This window comes from Chiloscyllium plagiosum, chromosome 10 (assembly GCF_004010195.1).
Source record: "Chiloscyllium plagiosum isolate BGI_BamShark_2017 chromosome 10, ASM401019v2, whole genome shotgun sequence".
Taxonomy (NCBI): Eukaryota; Metazoa; Chordata; class Chondrichthyes; order Orectolobiformes; family Hemiscylliidae; genus Chiloscyllium; species Chiloscyllium plagiosum.
Genome location: NC_057719.1, coordinates 82926681 through 82953814, shown reverse-complemented (window position 1 = coordinate 82953814; position 27134 = coordinate 82926681). Strand labels below are relative to the sequence as shown.

General features: G+C 41.6%; 2 protein-coding genes across 5 annotated transcripts in view; both read right to left on the bottom strand.

Moving 5' to 3' along the window:
- Positions 1 to 604, bottom strand: part of tyro3 (TYRO3 protein tyrosine kinase) — an 89295-nt gene extending 88691 nt beyond the window's left edge. The window contains exon 1 of one of the 3 annotated variants that reach the window (XR_006312856.1): positions 53 to 604. Coding sequence is in view for 1 of the 3 variants with exons in the window: in XM_043698215.1 (XP_043554150.1) it covers positions 53 to 107 (55 nt within the window). In the remaining 2 variants the exon portion in view is untranslated. The remainder of the gene's footprint in view (positions 1 to 52) is intronic. The other 2 variants (XM_043698215.1, XM_043698216.1) reach the window with 2 other exon arrangements.
- A 10733-nt stretch (positions 605 to 11337) lies between these two features.
- The window catches only part of ivd (isovaleryl-CoA dehydrogenase), a 112888-nt gene continuing 97091 nt past the window's right edge, over positions 11338 to 27134 (bottom strand). For both annotated transcript variants that reach the window (XM_043698211.1, XM_043698213.1), the window contains 6 exons: positions 26695 to 26791; positions 25198 to 25291; positions 21433 to 21514; positions 19700 to 19804; positions 16355 to 16427; positions 11338 to 15185 (listed from right to left, as the gene is read on the bottom strand). In XM_043698211.1, coding sequence (XP_043554146.1) covers positions 15052 to 15185; positions 16355 to 16427; positions 19700 to 19804; positions 21433 to 21514; positions 25198 to 25291; positions 26695 to 26791 — 585 coding nt within the window. In that variant the 3' untranslated portion in view covers positions 11338 to 15051. The remainder of the gene's footprint in view (positions 15186 to 16354; positions 16428 to 19699; positions 19805 to 21432; positions 21515 to 25197; positions 25292 to 26694; positions 26792 to 27134) is intronic.

The following is a 27134-nucleotide window of genomic DNA, read 5'->3' as shown; positions in this document are numbered from 1 at the left end:
CCAATATTTTTTTGTCTTTGTTTTTTAAAAAAAAAACAAAAAGCAAACTTACCGCAGGTAAGCGGGAGAAGCAGGAAGGCGATGGTGAGAGTCGATCCCGGAGTCATACAGCCAAGCGGAGCCCGGGCTGGAGATGCTGCACCGGGGGGAGGAGGGGGGAAGAGTTGCTGTCCTGAGTGGGTGTTGGAGAGAGGGTGGGTAATGCTGCCTTACTGCACAGGGAGATCCCACAGCGGGGGCAGGCACCGCTTCATGGCGGGGGAGAGCTGCTGCTGCTGCTGCTACAGGCACACACACACACAGGAGCAGGAGAAATGTACAGGCACCTCCCCATTCCCCAGGCACCAACCGAGGAAGGGTCTCTCTCTCTCTCTGCCCAGGCTCCTCCTGAGCTGCAGGGAGAGGAGGGACACACACACAGAGAGAGAGAGAGAAGCCCGGCTCCGGCACACTCTCAGCCAGCCCCAGTACACCGCTCTATCCCTCCCCCTCTCTCTATCTGTGTGAGTGTGTGCCTCCGAGATCCAGGCCAACCCCCAGCATCACCTCCCAGCGCCTCCCCCGTCATTGGCCGCCTTCAATCAACCGCATCCTGAGCACATCGTGCTCCGCGACAGCACCGCTCAGACTGACAGAGACTGGACACCGAGAGACTTTACGGAGAGAGAGAGACTGTACACTGAAAGACTGTACAGAGAGAGAGCCTGTATACTGAGAAAGACTGTACACAGAGAGACGGTACACCGAGACTGTACAGACAGAGGTTGTACACTGAAGGAGAGACTGTACGCTGAGAGACTGTACAGAGACTGAACACTGAAAGAGGCTACACGGAGAAAGACTGTACATTGGGAGATTGTACACTGAAAGACTGTACAGAGAGCCTGTATACTGAGGAAGACTGTACACTAAAAGACTGTACAGAGACAGAGAGCCTGTATACTGAGAGAGACTGTACACAGAGAGACTGTACACTGAGAGACTGTACACTGGGAGATTGTCCACTGACAGAGACTGTACACTGAGAGACTGTACACAGAGAGAGGCTGTACACTCAGAGGGAGGCTGTACACTGACAGACTGTTTACAGCTAACTGTATGCAGAGACTGTACACTGAGAAACTGTACACAGCATGAAACTGTACACTGAGAGACTGTACAGAGAAAGAGACTGTACACTGAGAGAGACTGTACACAAGGAGAGACTTTACACTGAGAGACTGTGTACTGGGAGATTGTATACCAAGGGACTGTACACCAAGACATTATACACTGAGAGACTGTACAGAGACAGAGGTTGTACACTGAGGAGAGACTGTACACTGAGAGACTGTACACCGAGAGACTGTACTTAGAGAGAGAGACTGTAAAGTGAGAGACTTTACAGAGAGAGAGACTACACTGAGAGAGGGACTCCACACTGGGAGACTGTACAGAGAGAGTCTACACTGAAAGACTGTATACTGAGAGATTGTCCACTGACAGAGACTGTATAGTGAGAGACTGTACACAGAGAGAGAAAACACTGAGAGGGTGACTGTACACTGACAGACTGTAAACAGCTAGAGACTATATACAGAGACAGACTGTACACTGAGAAGACTACACTGAGAGACTATACTGAGAGACTGCACAGTGAAAGACTACACAGAGAGTGTACAGAGAGAGGGAGACTGTACACAGAGAGACTGTACACTGTCAGACTGTACACAGAGACTGTATACAGAGAGAGACTGTACACTAAAAGAGACTGTACATTGAGAGACTTACACTGAGAGAATGTACAGAGCAAGAGACTGTACACTGAGAGAGATTGTACACACAGAGAGACTATACTTTGAGAGATTATACACAGAGAGATTGTACACTAAGAGACTGTACACTAGGGACTGGACAGAGAGAGAGACTGTATACTTCGAGACTGTACAGAGAGAGAGTGAGACAGTACACTGATAGACTATACACTAAGAGAGTGTACATTGAGAGATCATTTAGAGAGAGGGACTCTACACTGAGAGAGAAATTACATTGAGAGACTGTACACAGAGAGAGACTGTACTTTGAGAGAGACTGTGAACTGAGAGACTGTACATTAAGAGAATGTACACTTAGAGAGTGACTATATACTGAGTGACTATACACTGCAAGAGAGACTGTATACTGAGGGACTGTACACTGAGAGAATAATGGATACTGGGGTTTGAGTTCCAGACTAGAATCTTTTCGAGGGGTTCATATAGTTTATATACAGAATAATGAATACCTGGGAGTGACTTCAAACTGCAATTTAATTGGAGGGTTCACATGGTTTATCTACAGAATGATGGATACCTGGGAGAGAGGTACAGTTCAATTACTGAGCAAACGCTACAATGTCTCTTAACATCGATTGATCCAAATATGATACTCATGGTACTCCCCAAGAATTCAAACCTATCGGTCTTTGGCGGTGCTGAGCTGGTGTCCAAAGGATCAGTTCTGCGGAGTAATATCGTTGAAAGATTGAATCGGTCCTAAACTATTTAGCCTTTAAACTTATGGTATCTTAAGTTGAAGTAATCATTTTCTTTTCAGTTTTATAACAATTGTATTTACCTTTTCATCAGAATTAAGGTTCTGTGATAACTTTTTTGATCATTCTAGGTGATTTTGACTTTTATTACTTGTGAACATATATCTGTTGAATGTGTCGTGCTGTCCTTCAGAAGCGTATCTCTCTTCCTGAGCTCTGACACACTGAGCATCTACATGCATAGATTTGATAACTGCTCTGGATAGATTTTACGTATTACCTACTTTGTAATCTCTTTAAGGTAGTGAGCAACTACATGACATTTGCTGTTACAGATCTAACACATCCTCAGCAACAGCAGTCATTATTAGCAAATGGTTCCCTTTAACAAAACCACACCGATCTAATGAGTACTCTAAATAATAGGTACTTTGATCAACCAGTTTGGAAATATTACAACACACCTCTGTGGCCTTGAACCCAGACCTTCTAGCTTGGAGGTAAGAACACTTTTACTGCTATGACGATGCTGTACTTTAAGAAGGTTATTTTGTCCTGGGTTTTTTGAAGAGAAGTTGTAAAGGCAGAGGTGCCAAACTTAATTATTCGGTTAAGTTTTCCAGTAGTTAAGTTATTCTAAGTTCCTCTTTCTTTCATTTGTATTTTAACTGTAGAGTTTAAATAAATTGTAGTTTGCTTAATGTCGAATAGTTTGCTCGTCACTTCACACCCGGAACATCCACTTTATAATAAGAAAAAAGTTAGGATCTAGGCCACCTTCTTAAAATATTTTGAGGGGATCTGATCTGGTCCATAACACTGCACCACAAAGACCCATACGCAACCGAATAAATGCTTATGCACCAATTCTGTCATTTGGAATGATGAGCCCAATTACTAATCAGTACGTGACAACACATACTCTCTTTTTCCCAAACAAAAGGACAAAGAAAATGTTGCACGGTGCCCTATTATCTCAGTGGAAATCCATAACATGTAATGAAATAACAGAAGAAGGCTATGATGAGGGGCAAGTTCCCATAAGTAAAGGTCAGTGATATGATTGGGGAAATGACATCCAAAGATGAGCGTCACTCTCAAATAACAATGAGAAATTGGTCCCGTGCCACCTAGACCAGAGTTTGAGTTTGAGTTTGATTTATTGTTGTCACATGTATTGAGATACAGTAAAGAAGGTTGTTTTGCATGCCACACAAGCAGATTGTACATACAAAGTGCTTCAGGATGGCAGAACAGAGTGCAGAATACAGTGTTACAGGCACAGAGAAGGTGCAGAGAGAGATCAGAATTAACATTTGAGAGGTGTGTTCAAAAGTCTACAACAGCGGGGAAGGAGCTGTTCTTGAATCTGTTCAAATGTTAATTCAAACGTTTATATCTTCGGCCTGATGGAGGAGGCTGGAAGAGAGTATAACCAGGGTGGGAGGGCTCTTTGATTATGTTGCCCAGTTTCCCCAGGCAATGGGATGTATAGATGAAGTCAATAGATGGAAGGCTTGTGTGATGGACTGGGCTGTGTTCACAACTCTCTATAGTCTCTTGTAGTCTTGGGCAGAGCAGTTGCCACACCAAGCTGTGATGCACCCAGATGGGATGCTTTCTATGGTGCATCTATAAAAATTGGTAAGAGCCTTTGCGGAGATACTGAATTTCCTTAACCTCCTGAGGAAGTAGAGCTGTTGTTCTGCTTTCTTGACTATCGCCTCGATTTGGGTGGACCAGGACAGATTGTTGGCGATCATCACTCCCAGGAACTTGATGCTCTCCACCTCAGTACCACCAATGCAGACAGGGGCGTGCCCTCCACCCCACTTCCTGAAGTCAATGAGCAGCTCCTTCATTTTGCTGACATTAGTGGAGAGATTGTTGCCTTTACATCATACCGCTATGCACTCAATCTCTTTCCTACATTCTGTACTATTGTTGTTTGAGATCCACAATGGTGATGTCATCAGCAAACATGTAAATGGAGGTCGGGCAGAATTTGGCCATACAGTCATGAATGTATAAGGAGTACACAACCTTGCAGTGTACCGCTGTTGAGAATTATGGTGAGGAGACCTTGTTGCCTATTCTCACTGATTGTAGTCTATGGATCAGGAAATTGAGGATCCAGTTACAGAATGGGAGCGAGACCTAGGTCTCGGAGTTTAGAGATCGATTTGGTTGGAATTATAGTGTTGAAGGCAGAGCTGTAGTCAATAAGTACGTGCCTGACATGTTATCCAGCGGTTCCAGGGATGAGTGTGGGGCCAGGGAGATGACATCTGCTGTGGACCTGTTGCACTGGTAAACAAATTGCAAAGGATCTAGGCAATTTGGGAGGCTGGAGTTGATGTGAGCCATGACTAACCTCTTAAAGCACTTTGTAATTATGGAGGTCAGAGCCACCGGGCAGCTGCAGTCATTGAGGCACGCTGCATGAATTTTCTCCGGCCCCACGGTGGTTGAGGTCTCCTTGAAGGAGATGGGGACTTCAGATCGTAGCAAGGAGAGATTAAAGATGTCAACAAGTTCAGGAATGTCACTGATTAATCACACGTATTGTGGCCCAAAAAGAGATAAATTATGCTGCAGCTCTATGAGCCCTGGTTAGAGCACATTTGGAATATTGTGCAGAGGAGATTTACCAGCATGCTGCCTGCCTGGAGGGCATGTCTCATGAAGAAAAGTTGAGGGAGCTAGGGTTTTTTCTCATTAGAGTGTAAAAGGAGGAGAGGTGACTTGCTAGAGGTGTACAAGATGTTGAGAGGCATAGCTGGAGTGGATAGTCAGAGACTTTTTCCCAGGACGGAAATGGCGATCACAAGAGGGCATCATTTTAAGGTGATTGGAGGTAGGTTCTTTACACAGAGATTGGTGGATGGGTGGAATGCACTGCTGGCAGTCGTAGTAGAGTCAGATACATTAGGGCCATTTAAGTGACTCTTGGATAGGCACGGCACATGGAAGATAGTACAATGAAGGGTATGTAGGTTAGTCTGATCTTAGAGTAGCATAAAAGGCCAGCACAACATTGAGGGTCGAAGGGTCTGTACTGTTTTATGTTCTATGTCGTATATTCTAACCAGCACAAAAACCATACACTAAGTTTGAAACTGAGGATAAGGATCTTGCTCCCTAATCTAAATTGGGAAATGAGATCAACACTGAGTGAATATAACGCTGTCTTGTTTATTTTAAGTATTACCTTTCATTGCTTAATAAAAGTTTCCTGAGTGCTGTGCACTGGGGAGGGATGTAAACTGAACTCTTACTTTTCTCAATTTTTACCTGTAAGCAGTAGTTGTTTAAGGTTATTTCTCTCTCCTTTGGAATAGGCTGTTATCTGTTTCCCTGAGACCATCATTTTGTGAATTTCTGAGACAGTTTTACAAAAAAAAGGCGACTTTTCCCCAGCTAAATAAAATTTAAGGGGGGGTTACTTGGACTTTAGGCTTGTTGGATACTCTCTTTTTCTTCTTAGAATGACCAGTCATCAATCGGTAAAAATTAAAGAATTTTTATTAAGAAGCAGTGACTGTTACATTCTGGCTGCTGAGAATAAGTGTGTAACTATGTCGATTGTAAGGTCGGATTACATTTTTAAACATGAAGACACTGATAGCTTATCTTAATTATATGTAATTTTCAAGCCTTAGCAACACAATAAGCCAATCACAACATGACATTCCATCAGTAAGTCACTTGAACCGTTGCAACATCAGTTAGGCCTGGTTTGTGGTAGCTTGTGTACGTGTTAAACGTCGATTCTCCTGTTCCTTGGATGCTGCCTGACCTGCTGCGCTTTTCCAGCAACACATTTTCAGCTATGTGTTTATATAAGTTTGTTCAACACTCTGTTAGTCATGGAACCCTATCAGCAGCAGAAACAAATTTAACTATTATACGATAGTAACTCAATCAGATAAGCTGTTTGCTTGCATTTTTAACTGTTATACGACATTGGCTCAATCGCACTGTTTTCCACGGCTGATACAGGTGATTTATCTATGTCACAATGGAACACATTACACATTTCTTCATGATCAGTTTCATGCCAAACAAAAAACCATAACAGTGACATTTGGTATCCAATAGGATTTTAATCACGAAAACTATAGCAGTTACAATGGCTTCATCAGAGAACAGGTAAATGGATGCAGCATTTTTGTGTTGAGGAGGATGCTTGTCTCCAGTATGTGTTGGAGGACATTCATCAGCAATTGAATGAGTTCAGGGTTTCTGCCCAACAGGGACCTTTTAACCAGATTGATTTGAGTGTTTGAGATTCTGGACTGATTGACTGAGGAGAGCAAGCAGTGATATTAGAACCACAGTTTGTGTTTATGCCGGAGATGAACTGCATCCATAGGCATTGGAAACCCCACCCCTATAAGACTGGATCAAAATGGGTCATCGTCAAGGACAGGATGCAAGGCTATTGATAATGAGCTAGAGTCTAAATGGTATCTGATCTGATATGGAACACAGAGAATGCTGGAGAAACTCAGGAGGTCTGGCAACATCTGTGAAGAAAGAAGTAAAGTCATACTGGATTTGAACTGTAAACAGCAACTCGTGTTTATGGTTCAGATTTCCATCATCTTTATATTTTGCCTTGACATAATTATATCTCCTGTTATAGTATCAGACATGATCATTATTGCAACTACACAATAGTCAGTTCCAAGGAATAATATTTGGGGTATGTGGATAGATGTTGATTTGTCCTTATCTTTGTGGTGCAATGGTAGCAATGTATAATCAGTCACAGGTTGTGAGCTGAGTAATGCCTCTGGCCACTTCACCTATCAGGGTGTATGTGGAGTTAGGTGGGTCCTGAACAGAACTTTAAATTTGAGGATGAATTGGAAACATTTGCTTGCTGTGATGTCTATCCACACAGGAAAGGTAGACACTCCATTATCAATAATGGTGTACTCCTCTGCATCAGAAATAGCAGGAGGTGAACAGCATTTGGATCAAACTTTTATGAACATTGCCTGTTCTCAGGGGATTGAGTTAAAGTGCCTTCCACACAATTTGCCAAAATGCTTGCCAGCCAATTAAGTCATTAGAAGTGTAGTAATAGTGTAAAATCTGCCTCTCATTTTGGCATGTTTTTATGCCAACAGGCAAAATGAACCATTGAAAGAATCCATCTAGTTCTGACCACATCTCATGGTGGCTGCAGCCTGATAGCTAGACATTTACTGAGCTCCTGGCCATCAATACAGATACTCTACAGCTGCATTACACACCTCTATTAGCTGTCTCCACATTCATGTTGCTCTAAATTCAACAAGAATCTTAAATTGACCGGAGGTCTTGACACTATTGATCATTCGCACAGCTTTTTTCTTACTCATGTGCATTACAAATCGCCAATAACCCCCAAACAAAGGTACAAGTTACAAGGTAGCCAGGAAGGACCTAACGAGAGAGCTAAGATGAGTGAGGAGAGGACATGATAACCTGTTGGCGGATTGGATCAGGGAAAACCCTAAAGCTTTCTATAAGCACATAAGGGATAAAAGAATGACTAGAGTAAGATTAGGGCCAATCAAGGACAGGAGTAGGAAGTTGTGCGTGGAGTCAGAAGAGGTAGAGGAAGTGCCAAATGAATATTTTTCATCAGTATTCACACTGGAAAAAGACAATGTTGCCGAGGAGAATACTGAGAAATGGGATACTAGACTAGATGGGATTGAGGTTCACAAGGAGGTGGTGTTAGAAATTCTGGGAAGTGTGGAAATAGATAAGTCTCTTGGGCTGGATGGGATTTATCCTAGGATTCTCTGGGAAGCCAGGGAGGAGATTGTCCAAACCTTGGCTTTGATCTTCATGTTGTCAACATCTACAGGAATAGTACTAGAAGTCTGGAGAATAGCAAATCTTGTCCCCTTGTTCAAGTATGGGAGTAGAGACAACCCTAGTAATTATAGAACAGTGATGTGGGTAAAGTGTTGGAAAAGGTTGCAAGAGATAGGATTTATAATCATTTCGATAGGAATAAGTTGGATTAGGGCAGGTTTTGTGAATTGTAGGTCAAGCCTCACCAGCCTTATTGAGTTATTTGAGAAAGTGACTAAACAGATGAACAAGGGTAAAGCTATTAATGTGGTATATATGGATTTCAGTAAGGTGTTTGATAAGGCTCTCCATGGTAGATTACTGCACAAAATACAGAGGCATAGGATTGAGGGCAACTTAGCAGTTTGGATCAGAAATTGGCTAGATGAAAGAAGACAGAGAGTGGTGGTTGATGGGAAATGTCCATCCTGGAGCTCCTTTACTAGTGGTGTACCACAAGGAGCTGTTTTGGGTCCACTGCTGTTTGTCATTTTTATAAACTACCTGGATGAGGGCATAGAAGGACTGGTTAGTAAATTTGCAGATGACACAAAATTCGATGGAGTTGTGGATTGTGCCAAAGGATATTGTAGGTTACATAGGGACATAGATAAGCTGCAGAGCTGGGCTGAGAGGTGGCAAATGGAGTTTAATGCAGAAAAGTGTGAGGTGATTCATATTGGAAGGAGTAACAGGAATGCAGAGTACTGGGCTAACGGTAAGATTCTTGGTAGTGTAGATGAGGAGAGATTTTGGAGATCATATACATAGATCCCTCAAAGTTGCCACCCAGGTTGATAGGGCTATTAAGGCGGCATATGATGTGTCGGCATTTATTAATAGAGGAATGGCATTTCAGAACCATGACGTCATGCTGCAGCTTATAAATCTCTGGTGTGGCCGCACTTGGGAGTATTGCGTGCAGTTCTGGTCGCCACCTTATAGGAAGGATGTGGAAGCTTTGGAAAGAGTTCAGAAGAGATTTACTAGGATTTTGCTTGGTATGGAGGGATGGTCTTACGAGGAAAGGCTGAGGGACCTGAGGCTGTTTTCGTTAGGGAGAAGGAGGTTGATTTAATTGAGACATAAGACAATCAGAGGGTTAGATTGGGTGGACAGTGAGAGCCTTTTTTCCTAGGGTGGTGATGACTAGCACGAGGGGTGATATATACAGGACAGATGTCAGAGGTAGTTTCTTTACTTAGAGAGTAGTAAAGATTGGAACGCACTGCCTGCAACGGTTGTAGACTCGCCAACTTTAAGGGCATTTAAATGGTGATTGGATCGGCACATGGACGAGAATGGAATAGTGTAGGTTCGATGGGCTTCGTATAGGTTTCACAGGTCGGCGCAATATTAAGGGCCTAAGGGCTTGTACTGTGCTTTCATATTCTAAGTTCTAAAGGCCTAAAAACTGGGTACAACAGATGGATGTAGCCTGAGTAGCAACCTGCAGCATCAATGTATTTTTTGATTTATACTGAATGATGATAATAGAAACACACCACCATTAGCTTTTGTCATGATTTCACTAAGTTGGCCCTGAGCTTTCACTGGGAAACAGGCCAGAAGATTGTGCGTGACTGCTGCAAGATTATGCAAGTACATTGAGCATTCTTTGAGGTCTTAAGTCTTATAAAGGTTTTGCCCCAGCATAGCTGCCAGGGTTAATAATTCCAGATAATGAAGAGTAGCTGATGGAACAGATATTTCCTTCAACATTTAATTGTGTGCAGACACTATAAATATTCATCCGTGACTGCATCCCCATATTATTTATCACACAGCAAGGACTACCTGCACATCACTTGTCTCAACATGTAGGAACATTGCCTAGAACCAATCCTGGGTATCCCACTAAATAAGCTTGTCTCCAGGCTGAATTGCATCTGCAACCTTGAACATTTTAGCTGCCAGATTGGCAATGATTCACAATCCTTCATTTTAAATTTCTGTTGATATCGCAAGAATCTACCTTATGAAATGACCTCATGAGGCATCTAATCACAGGCTTTCTACAACATCAGCCAGGCAGCATCTCATGAACTTTTCTCAACTCCTACCTTAGTGGCATCATGTAAAATTCTAATTTGACACAGTAAGCTATGGTTTTTACCCCTAGAAGTGACATTTTGAATTTCTAATACTCTTCCCTTTCCTGTTGATCACAAAGGGGATCTTTTCCAATCCCGTCTCGAATCTTCTTACTAAGGAATATCAAGCTGCTGAGCACATAGTTCCCTGGCTCTGATGTGACCTTCTTTTAAAAACTAGGATAATAGCCTTAAATGGATATTATCCTAACCTAAAATCCTAAATTAGAGCTGTCCAAACACATGCTGGAAGGTATATTTTCCTATTAGTAATGGTATTCAATACAGGACAATATCTGAAACATAAACATTAACTACAAGGGTATACACTGTGGCAGAATTATAAATAGCTCTGCTCTAACCTGCAGATCAATATGAATTTACCACTTGATATCAAGCAATAGCCATTAGTGGCTGTATATGTACAGAGCTTTTTCACATGACTGACTCTTGTGATTCATGTCATTATCAGAAATTCCTTTGAGATCCTTTTAGGTCTGTCTCCAGTGAATTCAATACTTATTCCCGGGTTTTCCTGCCTAGAGTTAAATTCCTTGAGTGTGTAGCATGTCTTCTCTGAAATCCAATTCACCTTTGGGCATACCTCATCAAAGATTCTGTTATTGATGTAACCATCATCAGATACAATAGCACACACAACATAGATGAACAAACCTGTATCACAATATACAATTGTCAACACATGGATGTCTTGCCTTTTTAATCCCGTCTGTCCTGAATTAGCAAACCTAGGGCTTCATAGGACAGCACTGTTCCTGGTCCATTTGCTCGATAACCCACTTTACTGCAGCAAACAGCCAAATACCACCATGAGCTGCTCCTCCCACGCACTTCATCAAATATAGAATACCAAAAGATGTTGCACATAGCTTTTATTGAATCAACTGTATAATCACATCTATAGTCTACTCATAAATATCCCACAGAGTATTCAATGATTAAAAGTAATTCCCTGATAGGAGATCACATTGGTGTTGTCATTCAGAGTGAATGCAACTACAAGCAACAAGACTATATCCAAATCTGAAGTTATTACAGATTAGGTCCATTCAATTTAAACAGACATCCAGCAGTAAGTTAAACAATAAGTATGCATTAGTTACTTACTACTGAGTGAAAAGCCCCAATTCTGGAATCCCCTCTGTGTATCTCTCGACTTCTCTTTTTCTCCATTAAGATATTCCTTACAACCTTACCTTGTTGACCACATTTTTGGTTATTTGCCCTCATCATTTTATGTGGTACATTATTAAATTGTGTTTGATAACTCCCTGCGAATGTCTTGGGGTATTTTACTCTTCAAAGTGTGACATTAACGCTTGCTGCTGAATGTAGGTATTTATTGAGAGAGAAGGAACTGAACATTAAAAGGTATCTGTAGCGCTCTGTGACCCAAATAAAGAGGTCATCAGATACAATCACCACATGAAGACATCACTTTTTTATCATCACTCTCCAGTCTCTTCGGATATAATTCCATCCCTGTGTCAAGACAACCCAGAGCTGAATGCCTCGTAAAACGCTTCTTTAATCTGACTGTAGACATAGTTCAGATTAGTAAATCAAGCACCACCTATCCAAGAATCAAGAGTGAATGACCTGAGACAAAAGAGTTAATTGATGAATGCTTCAAACAATCTATCCTCAAGAGCACCTGATCTTTCAACTTTGATTGATATATATACAACCATTCACAGCAGACTAGAGTTGCAAATCTGCAGTAGGGTTCGGGTTAGGGTTAGGACTAGAGTGCTGCAGACAAATCCAGAGAAACGTCAAGGGGGCATAAAAGTGATTCATCATTTTATATAATCACCACATTAATTGTTATAACAATATCGGAGATTGAAATAAAATGCTTTGACATTCAAGATTTATTTAATCGGGTTATGAAGGAATTCTTTGCGGAAAGGCATGACCACCGGTGGGAATGTAGGGTAGTCAAGCAATGTGACTTTAAACCAGAGTAGGTAACCTTGCATTTAGACCCATCGTGTATACTCATTGTGTGTGTGTGTGTGTCACAAGGAACAGTACAAGTGGCACAGTGCACAAGTGAGCAGATTCCACAGCGTTGCATGCAGCCAGATTTCACCAATGATTATACAGATGACCAGAGCAAGCAGAGGGTTCAGTTCATCTCTCTGGTAAATGGTCTTGTCACTCCTTTACGCACAATCCCCTCTATTCAACTTGTTGACTTACCCTGAAGCAATGTTCTGAGTGCAAATCATTTTATACTTCAGTGAAATTAACCTCCCTCTCCCCCACCCACCCCCACCTCCAGATTGAAGAATTTTAGCTTCTCTATTCTTTCCCCTCAGCCCACACTTATACACTCCTGTTACATGGCTTTCACATTGTGCATCACATGCTTCTTGGCAGGTTACAACTGGAAACTCCAGAACTGGTGACAGGTGGGTTTCTACGTGTTAAGCTTCCCAAAAGATAAGAGCTGCAAGATATACTGAAAGGAAATATAATTTAATGGAAATTTAACCACTCGCAGGCAAGACCCATTGAATATCTAAAAAGACAAGGATGTAAAGGGTTTGGAGGCTCAAATCTATCACAGTTTATTCTTCTTCCAAGTCCAGTTTTGTTACATTTCTCTCAGGAATAGGCAGGTTCATTTGGGAATAAGAGAACCTGGAAAATTAAACACTGTAATTTTAATTTTATCCAAGATGATTTTGTGCATTCCTGTGCCTATGTTCCATGTTCCCATTAACTTGCCATGCCTTCAGCTGCTTAAGGCTTTAACCTTTGGAATTAGCTATCCATCCCTCTCTGCTTTTAAAAGTTGCTGTTTAAAACCTACCTCTTTGATCAAAGTACTTGGTCACCACTTGTCATGCTTCCTCCTGAGGCTGTATCAAATGACTGGCTCACTACGCTCCTTTGGAGCACCTTTGGACATTTTACTGTTAAAAGGTGTGATATAAAAGACAAGCTGTTGTTCACCTTAGAAAAACAAACAGAAGATAAAACAGACCCCTGCTTTACTATTACCATCGAGTACAGCTGCAGTTCCAGCCAACATCTGTATAACAGGAGCTGGGTTGACAATGTGTTACTCTACTCATAGATCCCACTAGCTCAATGGCTTCCTGCAAAATACACTGAGTTGCAACAGCAGTGAACACACCTTAATAATAAACAAATTGAACACCAAGGGCTTGTTCCTCAGCACTTTTTAAGACTCCCAAATTTAGGAGTCTAATTGTGAGGCTGATAGTTAGTGTGGAGACGTGACATGAAGCAGTGAGCAGGTTCTCTCTCGCTCCTTGGTATGTGTGTCACTGGTTTTCTCGCAAACATCCTGTTCCTCCAGGACAGAAATCAGACTTAGCGGTTTGAGACCACACAAAAAAAAACACAGAAATCTGAAACAAAATCCAAAAAGGTGTCCAACGGAACAACACCTGCAGTTTTTACCTAATCTATCTTACACATGACTCCTGACCTGCACCAACATGGTTGAATGGGAACTGAAGGGTCTTGCTAAGACACTCGGTTGTATCAAAATCACGGTTCAAAGATGAGCTACCACGACCAACTAAGCATGGGCAATAAATGCCTGTCCTGCCTGTGACACCCACACCCCCAGATTGAATAAAACCAGCATTAAAAGTAAAAATTGGACAAAGCTCATCCACTTTCCAGAGCCTGTCACAAGTGGGATATCTCACTCTGAAATGTTATGTAGTAGCAAGATTAAATGCTGTTTTCTGGTCTCGAGTCAAGCACTTCCCATTTTAATGATGTGACTCTGACTGATCTCAGATTTTGCAGAGACCTTCCAGTCTTGAGGGGAAGGTTAATTATATACAAAACTCCACCACAGCAGGATAATATAATGAGTGATACACAGTACAACTCTCCTGAAACCCTCTGACCTATTGTGAGCAACGCCAGGGGAGATGGGGTTGCATTTATTATTTTGAACAAAGGGGGACCCGCTTTGGACAGCTTGCAACTTTGTCGCTGCTCTGGAAGGAAAGTCAACCATCTGCTGACTCTCGCATTCTAGTTTTTGCAACAATGACAGCTGAACACTTGAAAAGTACAATGAGATCCTGAAGGAAAGGTGGTATGTATAGATTATATGCAACTGCACCAGCAACACTGAATAATCCTGTCACATAAGTATGAGGTGGTGCAGAGGGATAATCCTGTGACATTTGCATTTCATTTCTCGTCTGCAAATTAATAAAACATCACACAGCGCATTAACCAACAGACCAGAGTGATGATGCAGAACCAATTTTTGTATTGCATAGAGCATCCTGTTGCTCTGCTAACTGCAGAATGCTCTCCTTCCTGTTCCATTGAACACGAATATTCGATTGAAATCAATATTCATGATTTTACCACAATTCTAGCCTTGCAACCGATATTTCTATGAACGTTGATGTCCTGATAGAGTCCAAGGCACTTCAAAATACAATGGGTACACACATCTTAAAAAATTAATGAAATATTGCTGCAATGCACTAAGTTGTGCGATGTGTAGAATGAAGAGACACATACGAGGCCTTGTCTTTAGGGAGTGGTTGGGAAATTAGGTTATTTGTAAATGGCGTTAAATGCTCTCCCAATGATGAGTCTCCTGACTTCACTGGTTCCAGCTCCTATTTCATACAGCTTGGCATCACGTAGAAAGCGACCCATAGGGTAGTCATTGATGTATCCATTGCCGCCTGCAATTGCAAATACATAGGTACGAGCAGATTAGCACAAGAGATGATTAGCAAAAACCATATTGTCTGCGTAAGTTCCAAGAAGACCATGTCTTTACTCAGCCAGTTCCCAATCCCAATTATTAGACAAATTACAAAGCACAGCAGTAGACATCAGATCTTACACTCTATAGGGTGAAGGTCCTATTATAATGGTTAATTTTATGGTTTATGGTAACTCAGAGTTTCAGTCTTGCCATGGCAGTTTGAGAATTTGAATTTGAATCTTTAATTGACAAAAGTAGAGATTAGTTCAGCTGTACTATGTGTAATGGGAAGAAATGGAAAGAGGTTGCATCAGAAAGAAAATCAGAAACACTATGACAAATACTTTTGTCCACCCTTCGTCCCCCCAAACGTTTTGCAATGTGCAGGTCCATCTATGATTCCTTCATTTTCAGGGGTTCACTTACATCTCCTTTACAGTGAGACAGAAAATGAGAAAACATTGGTCATTTGAAAACTGACGCATCTTTCACTTCCAGCTTATAAAGTTTCTCCAGCTGAAATGTTGCTCTCTCTGCATAAATCTGGCAAGTACTCCTGAGTATTTGGCTTCTCGATCTTCCCAAGCCACCAGTACTTAGGATCATTCAGCTACTGCCGCACCCCAATCATCTTCCACCGTCCCATTAGATCCAAGACTCTGTCAGCTTGGATCATTATCCTTTAACAGGCTTACCCAACAATAACCTATCAGCCTTGCTTTCAAACGTTTGGTTGGCAGAATCGCAATAGCTTTTTTGAGAGAGGCAAGTGTAAAGTTCCATTAGGCATGTGTAAACAAAAAAAAACATCCTGACATCAGCCCGAATTTTAACACTGAGCCCCATTGTTCTGAACTCCCCAACAAGAGAAGATGCTTTCTCTCTACCTAGCCTATCAAATAATTCAATTGCCTTTGGCAATTCCAAAATTTCCACCCTAGGCACTCTTCCAAACAGCATTTGACTATGAAGACACTGCAGAGGTTCCCTGTTCCAACTTGCTCTGACGTGCGGGGACTACTACAGTCAGCCTTTTCTTAGCCAATTATTATTTGCTTTCCCTCTCTCACTGTTGTGGTGGCCTCACTGGGTTGTTCTCAACCCTTCACCCTCAATCAATCATTTAAAGGAGAGAGCACTCACCTAGACACTGAATGCCGTCCAGGGCAACTTTAGTCGCTGCCTCTGCTGCATAGAGAATCACACCAGCACAATCCTGAAAAAGGAAGGTGAGGTAAATGAGGTTCTAGCTCTGGTGATACTTTGGTCTCAAAAGTGTGTTAGATAACTGGACCCAAAGTGTACAATCTCTTGATCAATACTCCACACTGCACAATATCTCACAGAACCGACCTGATGGATCTCAATGTCGTGCAGATTTCTAATATGTGAAAAGGCATAATCTTTATACATAGCAGCAGCTTCCAAGGCCTCAGAATGTTCTAAGCCACTTTGTCTCCAATAATATAGGCTGGGACCTTTTTCCTGGACCATAGGAGATGAGGGGTGACCTGGTAGAAGTTTATAAAATCATGAGAGGCATAGATAAGGTAGATTGCCAATAACTCTTCCCAATCTGGACGTAGGTTGGCTTGCTGAGTTGGAAGATTCATTTCCAGACATTTCATCACCCTACTAGGTAACATCTTCAGTGGGCCTCCAGGTGAAGCCTTTACTGAAGATGTTACCTAGTAGGGTGACGAAACATCTGGAAATGAATCTTCCAGCTCAGCGAGCAAACCTACATCCAGAACCTCAAACTAAGCTACAAATCTTCTCAAAACTCACTCTTCCCAATGTCAGGGGAGTCTAAAATCAGTGGGCATAGGTTTAGGGTAAGAGGGGAGAGATACAAAAGAGTCCAGAGTGGCATTTTGTTTTCACAGAGGGTAATAAGTGTCTGGAATGGTCTGCCAGAGATAGTGGTCATGAGGTGGAGGCGCCGCTATTGGACTGGCGTGGACAAAGTCAACAATCACATGACAAGAGCTTACAGTCCAACAAGTTTACTTGAAACCGCAAACTTTCTCAGGCAGCTAGTGAGACAGAATACATTGGACACAGAATTTATAGGCAAAGATCAAAGGGTCATGCAACTTATGCAAATGTACTGAACAAACCCAGATGGCTATCGAGTTTTTAATCAGTTAGAATGGAGGTGCAGGTTTTGATTAATATGTAAATCCCTGCCCCAAGAAACTTCAGGTTTTATCAGAATAAAGGTGACACCTTAGTGGTGGAAGTGAGTACAATTTTGTCATTTGAGCAACATTTGAACAGGTACAAGGATGGGATAGGTATGGAGGGATATGGACCAAACACAGGAAAATGGGACTAGTTTAATTGTGAAAACTGGGTAGCATGGGTTAGGTGAACCCAAGGGCCTGTTTCCATGCTGTAGACCTTTATGACTCTAATATACTTTGGAAGTGTAGTCACTGTTGTAATGTAGGAAATGCAGCAGCCTATTTGTGCACAGCTAGTTCCCTCAACAGAAATATGAGAATATAAAGTATGATAATCTGTTTTAGTGGTGTTGGTTGAGGAATTGATACTGCCCAGGACACTGCAGTTTTCTCTTCTGTTTTGAATAACACTATGGATCCACCCAAAAAAGATAATAGTAGGGGTGGCTGCAATTTAAAATCTTGCACTGACTATTAAACATTGAGAAAGAAGAAACAGGCATATAGATAATTTTAATCATTAATTACAATTGTTTGTACACAGCATTTGAACTACATTTGATCAGTAAGCTTTTTTTTAAGTCTTTGCTTGAAAGATGTTTTAAATCAAAAGCACAACTAAACAAGATATAAAACAAGCAGCAGTGAAAGCAGAAAGGAAAATAACATCAAAGCAAGGACGTGTGGGAAAGGGTACTGATACTGCACTTGGAAAAGGGGAAACAATGGTGCAGTGGTAGTATCATTGGACTGGCACTCCAGCTCTGGGGACAGGAGCATCAAATCACATTACTGCAGCTGGTAGAATTGCAATTCATTTAATAACTTCTATAATTATCATTAAAAAAACGTGAATAACTAATATAGCCAATCTGCTGTCACTAATCTGCCATAGTTCCAGCCTACATATGACTTTAGATCCACAATAATGTGGTTGACTCTGAACTGCCCTCTGGAATTGCTGAGCAAGCCACCAGGTTTTGAGCAATTAAGGGCAATCAACAAATAATGGTCCTACCAGCAACACCAACATCCCAGGAATAAAAATAGATAACTTGGGAAATAGAGATGTGGATTCATAAAAGATCTTGGTTAGTTTAAATAAAAGAAAAAAAACAAACAGCAGATTTAAAAAGAAATGTTAAAGAGATTTGACAGAATGAAGGGAAAGATTATTTCCTCTGGTAAGGGAAATGTGCCAAATGGTCACTATTTGAATACTGCAGCTTTAAGGGAATTCTCACAACATCTTCAGTGAGACCCTGGAATACTTTCACATGGGGAGCAGTTGAGATAGAGACCAGTGTACCTTGAAACCTCTACAATTCTCAAGCGAGCGACACCATAGGACTGTTTGAGAGCGCACATAGGCTTTCTGCTACCAATTTTCTGCTGAAGGAGCCCTTAAACAGATTTCATCATGAGAGACAAGTGTCCTGTTAGAAATTTTTCTTTAAGTTTCTCTACACATTCTTAAGGAATCCTTTCGTCCCTGCATTTCCTAGAAGGTTGCAAAATGTACCTAAACTGTAAGCATTCTTACCGCAGTAGCATGATATTTCCAATTATGCCGCTATCCTCAGTGAGGCTGCAATGAGTTTTTAAAAAAGTGTTTATTTTAAACATCAATGTATTGCTTCTCCATAGGCATCCAACTCTGATTGTTCAAACTATCAAAACAAAGATTAGACATTCATTGAAAGTGTACTTCCCACTCCAGGAAGCCACAAAGCTGTTGCAGAACAACATATAGGTGGTGATGTGAATTTCTGACTGTCAAGGTGAGATGTCATTATCACCGTCACCAAGTTAACATTAAGCATTGTTTAATCTAATACAGCATTGTTCAACCCAGAAATCTCCCTCAATCCTGCCCAATAACCTGTCTTTAGTTCAACAGTGGACAACACTTGTCATGGTGGGACTAGATGAACGGCACGGACATGATGGGCCGAACGGCCTCTTTCCATCCTGTAAAACTCTATGACTATGACTCTACTGTAGCTGTGTGGTCATTTCTAATTTCCCATACGAGCCATTCAGTAGGTGAGATTTCAACCTTAATGCCAATCATCGCTATGGTACATCCACAAGGGACTAGATTGAAGCTGCTCCAACTTGTATCAAGTCAGACTCCTACAATCAGCAGATTATGCTGAATTCAACCTCAGACTCAAGTCATGAGTGAGGCAAGACTTTGTGCAAACATTTTAGAAAGTGATTACATACTAGGCTTTTGTTGACAATGAGGCTGCTCATACAGTGGTCCACAAGGATAAACTTCAACTTCCTCTAGCCTTACCTTTGCACTCATGTGTCCCATGTCACAAGCTCTTGCCACGTTGTATACGTACTGCCTGCAGGCACTCAGGTTGGTATACATGTCAGCCATCTTGCCTTGTAAAAGCTGCAGTAAAGGAGGCAGTGCAACAAATATCAAGTTAAACACATCAAGGAGATACAACAGTTGGCCCATCTCATTACAACTCCCAACATTGCTCTGGGTAAAATGAATATATACACGGACAAAACAAAAACATTGTCATGAACATATAACTGCACCAAAGATTGAGGTCAATGGAAGAACAGGAGAGTAAGACAGAGAGAAATGCTAAAATTAGGGAAAGGCTTCTCATTTCTGTCAATAGCAGGTCAATGAGTCAGATTCAAACCTAGACGCTCAAAGTGGAAACAAAACTCAATTGCTAGGTTTATGATGTCCAAAATGGCTAAGGTTGTGCTGTTAAGATGATTTTATCCTCTAAAATTAGAGTTCTTTTAACCATATTTAGGGTGATCATACCTGGGCAGGGTCCATTTCTATAGTGCCCTGCACTCCCAGGTACTTCACAGGAAGGTTAGCAGACAAATGACACTGAGTTAAAGGAAACAACAGAACATAAGAAATTGTTCTGGCTAAACATGAACAAAGTGATGGAAGATTGGATTCCTGTTCAAGAGGGATTTTTGCCCACTTACTTAAAACTGCCTATAATCCTTTTGTGCCATCCTCACCATTTTCCTTCCCACCTATTTTTGTCTCATTCACAAAGTTCATCCTGAAAATGCCCCCTTATCCCAGTTCTGCTGTCCAGTTTTCAATCCTCTGGGACTTCCCAGAAACTAAGGGCTCTTGGAAGATGCCTACCTGTGCAGCCACTATTTCTCTAGCTACTTCCCTCATTATCCTGGGACACATCCCATCAGTTCCAGAAGACTTATCAGCAATTAATCTCATTAATTTCCCTAGCACTTTTTCCTCTATTGATGGTTAAATTTATTACCTTTTCTTCTTTTGCTCTTTGGTATGTTTTTAATTAATTTTGAAATGTTGTTAGTGTCTTCCACAGTGAAGCCTGATAAAAATTATTTTTTCAACTACACTGCAATTCCTGCTTCCCCATTATTATTTTCCCAGCCTTGGTTCTCTAAAATGCCTATATTTACTTCGGCTTCTTTCCTTATATATTTAAAGTTGATTTCTCAAAGTGCTTTGCTCACACAACAAGATGCATTGAGAGATCACAAAGCTTAAAATGTTAACTCTGTTTGTCTCTCCTCAGTTACTGTCTGACCTTCCGATCTCTTCTCCCCATTTTCTGTTTTTTTTGTTCTGAGCAAGGGTCACCAGACCCGAAACATTAACTCTGGATTTTTCTCCACAGATGCTGCCAGACCTGCTGAGATTTTCCAACAATTTCAGTTTCTGTTTCCGAGTTCAAGCAACTGCAATGCTTTGGGTTTTTTGGAGAATGTTTTTTGCCTTGTCCTTTTGGATCTGCAGCAATGTGTGTCCTAACGTGAGGAAGTAGGAAGAATGAATTTATTAAAATAAAAAGTGTATATTTCTCACATTCAGCGCTCCCTCGAAGCTGCATGGCTGCTCCGGATGTCTGCATGCTGACACCCTTCCTAGCATCAAATTCCAGTTCTGGACACTGCTGCCATGGACAAACCTCAGAGTTCCGCACAAGCAATAACAAAATTAGTGAGATTGCTATTCCATTTATATTCAAAGGCTCTGTGGTACCTTACCTGAAACTCTCCAATCTTCTGACCAAACGCCTCTCGGACATGCAAGTAAGGGAGAGCATGGTCCAGCACGGCCTGCATGATGCTACAAATGGACAGTAAATGTGAACATGTTAAATCAAACTGAAGAGCCAAATCCCAGGCGTCTCATTCTTTCCCAGATCCCAAAAAGTATACTGTAGGACGCTAACTCTCAGTCTTCCTTTGACTTAGAGTCATGCAGCATAGAAACAAGCCCTTCGGTCTGCCATGTATATGCCTACCAACAAACACCAAACTATACTGATTCTATTTACCTGCGCTTGCTCCACAGTGTACTATGCTCTGGCATTTGTTTCTAAATCTACAGGCATTTAAAAATCGAAATTTGACTATTCATACCGAGTCTTAATTTACCTTGCTCTCTTTGTGATTGGCACATATTACAAAGTGGTTGCACTGCAGTAAAATGTGCACAGGTAGAAAGGGAATCAGTGACCGTCCAACAGAGTAAAAGTCAGTCAAGCAGGAGTCTTCTGGTCAATTTCCCTCTCCTCTGACAGGGACATTGTTCTTCGAGGGAATGCAGTGACAGCAAAGACTGTGGCACCAATCTATGTGGAAGTAAGTATCCAGTAATAAACACTGGATGTGTTTATTATGTTTCAACAACCTTCAGATTCTGGAACAGTCTATGGCAGATGTAGCTCCACTCTTTAAAAAAGCAGAGGGGGGGAGATATTGGGAATCACTGTCTGGTCACCTTAACAGTTGTAGCTGAAATACTGAAATCTATTCAATGGAATGTAGAAAATACCAATGGGATTAGACAAAGTTCACATAGATTTGTGAAAAGGAAGCCATTTTTAACAAACCTACTAGATTTTTTAAGGAGATGACTAGTCTAAATGAGGGAGAAATACTGGATGTGCTATATTTAGATATTCAGAAAGGTTTTGATGAAGTCTCACATAAAGAGGTTAATGTGCAAAATCAAAGCACGTAGGGTTGGGGGGTAATATACTGCCATAGATTGAGAACTGGTTAGCAGTAAATAGAGAGGCATAGCTGGGTCATTCTGGAGTGGAAGGTAATGACAGTGGATGAGTGCTTGGGTCCCAGCCATCCACGAAACTAGGATTGTAAGTGGTGTGGAGGATGTAAAGAGACTTCAGAGTGACTTTGATAAGTGGAGTGAGTGGGCATATGTGTGGCAGATGCAGTGTAACATGGATATGGGTGAAGTTGTGTAATTTGATAAGAAAAGCAGAATGGCAGAGTATTATGTAAATGTTGATTGGGAAAGGATGATAGAGTCATTGAGTTATATAGCAAGGAAACAGACCCTTCGACCCAACCAGTCCATGCTGACCATAGTTCCAAACTAAACTAGTCCCACCTGCCTGCTCCTGGCCCATATCCCTCCAAACCTTTCCTATTATGTATTCACCCAAATGTCTTTTAAATGTTTTCATTGTACCCACATCCGCTACTTCCTCAGGAAGTTCATTCCACACACAAACTATCCTCTGTATAAAGAAGTTGCCCCTCATGTCTTTTTTAAAATCTTTTTCCTCTCACCTTAAAAATGTGTCTCCTAGTCTTGAAATTCCCTACCCTAGGGAAAATGCACCTACTATTAACCCTATTGATAGCCCTCATGATTTTCTAAACTTTTGTATAGTTACCTCTCAACCTCCTACGCTCCAGTGAAAAAAAGTCCCAGCCTATCCAGCCTTTCTTTATAACTCAAACCTCTACACCCAGCAACATCCCGGTAAATCTCTTCTAAACCCTCTCCAGCTTAATAAGAACCTTCCCATGACTCGGCGACTGGAACTGGACACTGTCCTCCAGAAGGGGCCTCACCAATGTCCTGTACCAACTCCACATTTGATGATCAGCCATAATGGGCTGAATGGCCTACTCCTGCTCCTATTTCATGTATGCATTAGCCTTGTCATCCTCAAGGTGGTCTACACAATGATTCCAGGTTACTTAAGATTCCTCAACAAAAATTGGTTTGAGTGCACTTTCAGACAAAGGAAGTCGTAACAAATAGCTTGCTCTTTAGGTGTCAGAGGAGAAAGTGAGGCCTGCAGATGCTGGAGATCAGAGCTGAAAATGTGTTGCGGGAAAAGCGCAGCAGGTCAGGCAGCATCCAGGGAACAGGAGAATCGACGTTTCGGGCATAAGCCCTTCTTCCTGAAGAAGGGCTTATGCCCGAAACGTCGATTCTCCTGTTCCCTGGATGCTGCCTGACCTGCTGCGCTTTTCCAGCAACACATTTTCAGCTTTAGGTGTCAGAGTTTGTTTATATTCGCACTCTGAGTCATTGGGTTAAGGAATAAATTGCCATTACAGAAACATGGCTACATAATACAAGCAAATGTGCTCAATTCTTAGCAGAGTAACTTGAAACCATAACCTCTGAGTCAGATGATTTGAATATGAACATAGGAGGTATGGTTAGAAAGTTGGCAGATGACACCAAAATTGGAGGTGTAGTGGACAGCGAAGAAGGTTACCTCAGAGTACAACAGGATCGTGATCAGATGGGCCAATGGACAGAGGAGTGGCAGATGGAGTTTAATTTAGACAAATGTGACGTGCTGCACTTTGAAAAGATAAATGAGAGCAGGACTTATATACTTAATGGTGAGCTCCTGGGGATTGTTGGTGAACAGAGACCTTGGAGTGCAGGTTCATAACTCCTGGAAAATGGAGTCACAGGTATCTAGGATAGTGAGGGTGATATTTGGTATGCTTACCTTTATTGGTCAGTGCATTGAGTACAGGAGTTGGGATGTCATGTTGCGGCTGTATGGGACATTGGTTAGGCCACTTTTGGAATACTGCGTACAATTCTGGTCTCCCTGCTATAGGTAAGATGTTGTGAAACTTGAAAGGATTTACAAGGACATTGCCAGGGTTGGAGGGTTTGAGCTATAGGGAGAGGCTGAATAGGTTGGGACATTGGATGCTGAGGGATGACCTTATAGATGTTTATAAAATCATGAGAAGTCTTGTTAGGGTAAATAGACAAGGTTTTTCCCTGGGGTGGGGGAGTCCAAAACTAGAGGGAATAGGTTTAAGTTGAGAAGGGAAAGATTTAAAAGGAACCTAAGGGGCGACTTTTTCACGCAGAGGATGGTGCATGTGTGGAATGAGCTGCCAGAAGAAGTGGTGGAGACTAGTACAATTACAACATTTAAAAGGCACCTGGATAGGTATATGAATAGGAAGGGTTTCAAGGGATACGGGCCAAATGCTGGCAAATGGGACTGGAATATTTCAAGAAATCTGGTCAGCATGAATGAGTTGGACTGAAAGGTCTGTTTCCATGATGTATATCTCTATGACTCGAAGGGGCAGATGGCCTTATGGTCAATGATGCCAATGAACCCTGGTTGATGCCACATGCCTGGAAAGAAACTGGCTCAGCTGACATGCCTCTTGTAGTTAAATTGCCTAGCTGTACCCGGTAGTAGTCGAACTATTTTATTTATTCACAGGATGAGGGTATTGCTTGAGCATTACCACACCTCTGGTCAGGGGCAAAGTTGAGAAGACTGGACCTTCATGGTAATCTCAGCTGGTGCAGAAAATCATTCAAAGTCCCACTGGATTTCAGAGCAGAAACCAGTAGTGCAAAGTTCAGATCTGAGATATACTGACTGAAAAGTGTCTCTTTGCATTTTAACAATGTCTTTCATATCAGACTGTCAAGCATTTGTTCAGAGGATGAGACACATGAACAATGATAATTGAGTGAAGATCACTACTTACCCAAGAGGGCCAGCAGACAGCACAAGTCGCTCCAAGTCGAGACCACTCATCAAAACATAGACTCCTTTGTTCAATTCTCCCAAGATATTTTTGGCTGAAATCACAGATATCATGTAGATACATGAACATCATGTCTTTAAGAAGTGGGTTCAGGTCAGTGCTGCAGCTGTGTATGCAAGTGAGGCAGACACTCCCCAATATAGCAACAGACCTTTGTAAAGGTTACATCACCTTAGTTACTTTGTTTACTAGGAATCCTTAATGCACTGTGTATCTAATCACTTCAGAGATTTGTACCTGGTCACTTTCTTCAGCACAAAAATCAAAGGTCACAAGAACCCTGTCAATTTGATTTACTCCAGTACTTATTAAAATTCATGAAGCTGACTGGCATAAACATTTAACTGCAAATTGGACTGTCTATTGTTGTATGATTTGAAAATAGTTGGGGGAACAAGGCAACATTTTTATAATGTACTGTGCAAGTACAAAACAGATCCACTCACACATGTTTGCCTCACTTACCCTAATGTAACTGATAACTGTAGTTTTATTAGCCTGTATCCGGATTGGAGAAAGAAAGGAGTGTTCGACTATCTGTTGCATGGCCACAGAATGATATATCAAACATTTATGAAGCAAATCCTTACAACATCCTCAAGGGCTAGACCTGCCGAATTGACAAATCAGTTTCCATCAGTTTGGAAGGAAGTGATTCAGCCCATCTTGCCTGTGCAAGACCTTTGTAAGGGCTATCCAAATAACCCCATTCGCCCCTGCTTCTTATCCATTACAATTTTTTCTTTTTCCTTTTCAACATTATACCTACCATATATACTCAATGACTTGGAGGCGGCGGTGTTGGACAGGGGTGGACAAGGTTAAAAATCATACACCAGGTTATAGTCCAACAGGTTTATTTGGAAGCATTAGCTTTTGGAGTGCCACTCCTTCACCAGGTGGCTTCCAAATAAACCTGCTGGACTATAACCTGGTGTTATGTGATTTTTAACTTAGTGTATACTCAAGTAATAGTCAAATTTTTTTGATTACCTTTTAAGGTTAAAATTATGGGGTCGACTACTACATGGATGCTACTTTTGAGGGTCTGAAATTCATGCCCGTCAAACTTCATATCGTATCATGAGCAGAAGCCCAAGTGATCTCTAAACGAATAAAAAAAACTAATTATGGTAATTCTGAAAACCCAGAGCAGTAGACAACAGCCAGCAGACTGGAAGACCAGGAGCAGAGCAGAACAACCAGCAAACTGGAAAGCTGGAGCGGGATGTGATGACCGGCACACTGACTCATAAACGTTGATCTAGGGTCGACCTTTACACGAGATATATGGAAAATTCCAGGTTATTTGGAAGAAAAAAGGGGGTTGACTTTTACATGAAATCAGCTAGTAACTGTAGTACTGTAATTACTTTTCGAAGTTAGTCTTGAATCCACTTGTACCAAATTAGAGCCAAAAATTGAACAGTTTAATACCTGGCACTTCGCAGTCTTCAAAGACTAGCTCACACGTGTTGGAGCCTCTCATTCCCAGTTTATCCAGCTTCTGAGCCGTACTGAATCCAGGCATGCCCTTAAAGACAAACAAGGGGTAAAGGGGATACCAAAAATAAAGCATGAGATAGAAAAGGACACCAAATATTACAAACCGTGGCTGCATGGACAGATACTCTGAGCCACACTGGAACAAGGTTTTAATGGAGAAAGCAGGTAGATGTGTATAATCAGCCCTCCTGTAATCAACTTGGTCAATTAGCAAGTCAGACACAATATTGAGAAAACAGAGTTTATATTTTGAGTCCCTTAATCAAGAAACAGCTTGGAAAAGGTGGGGGGAAAAGGGAGAAGGCTGGGGGGAGAGGTTTAGGCGGGAGAGAGAGAGAGAGAGGGAGGGACTGGGAGTGGGGCAGAGCGAG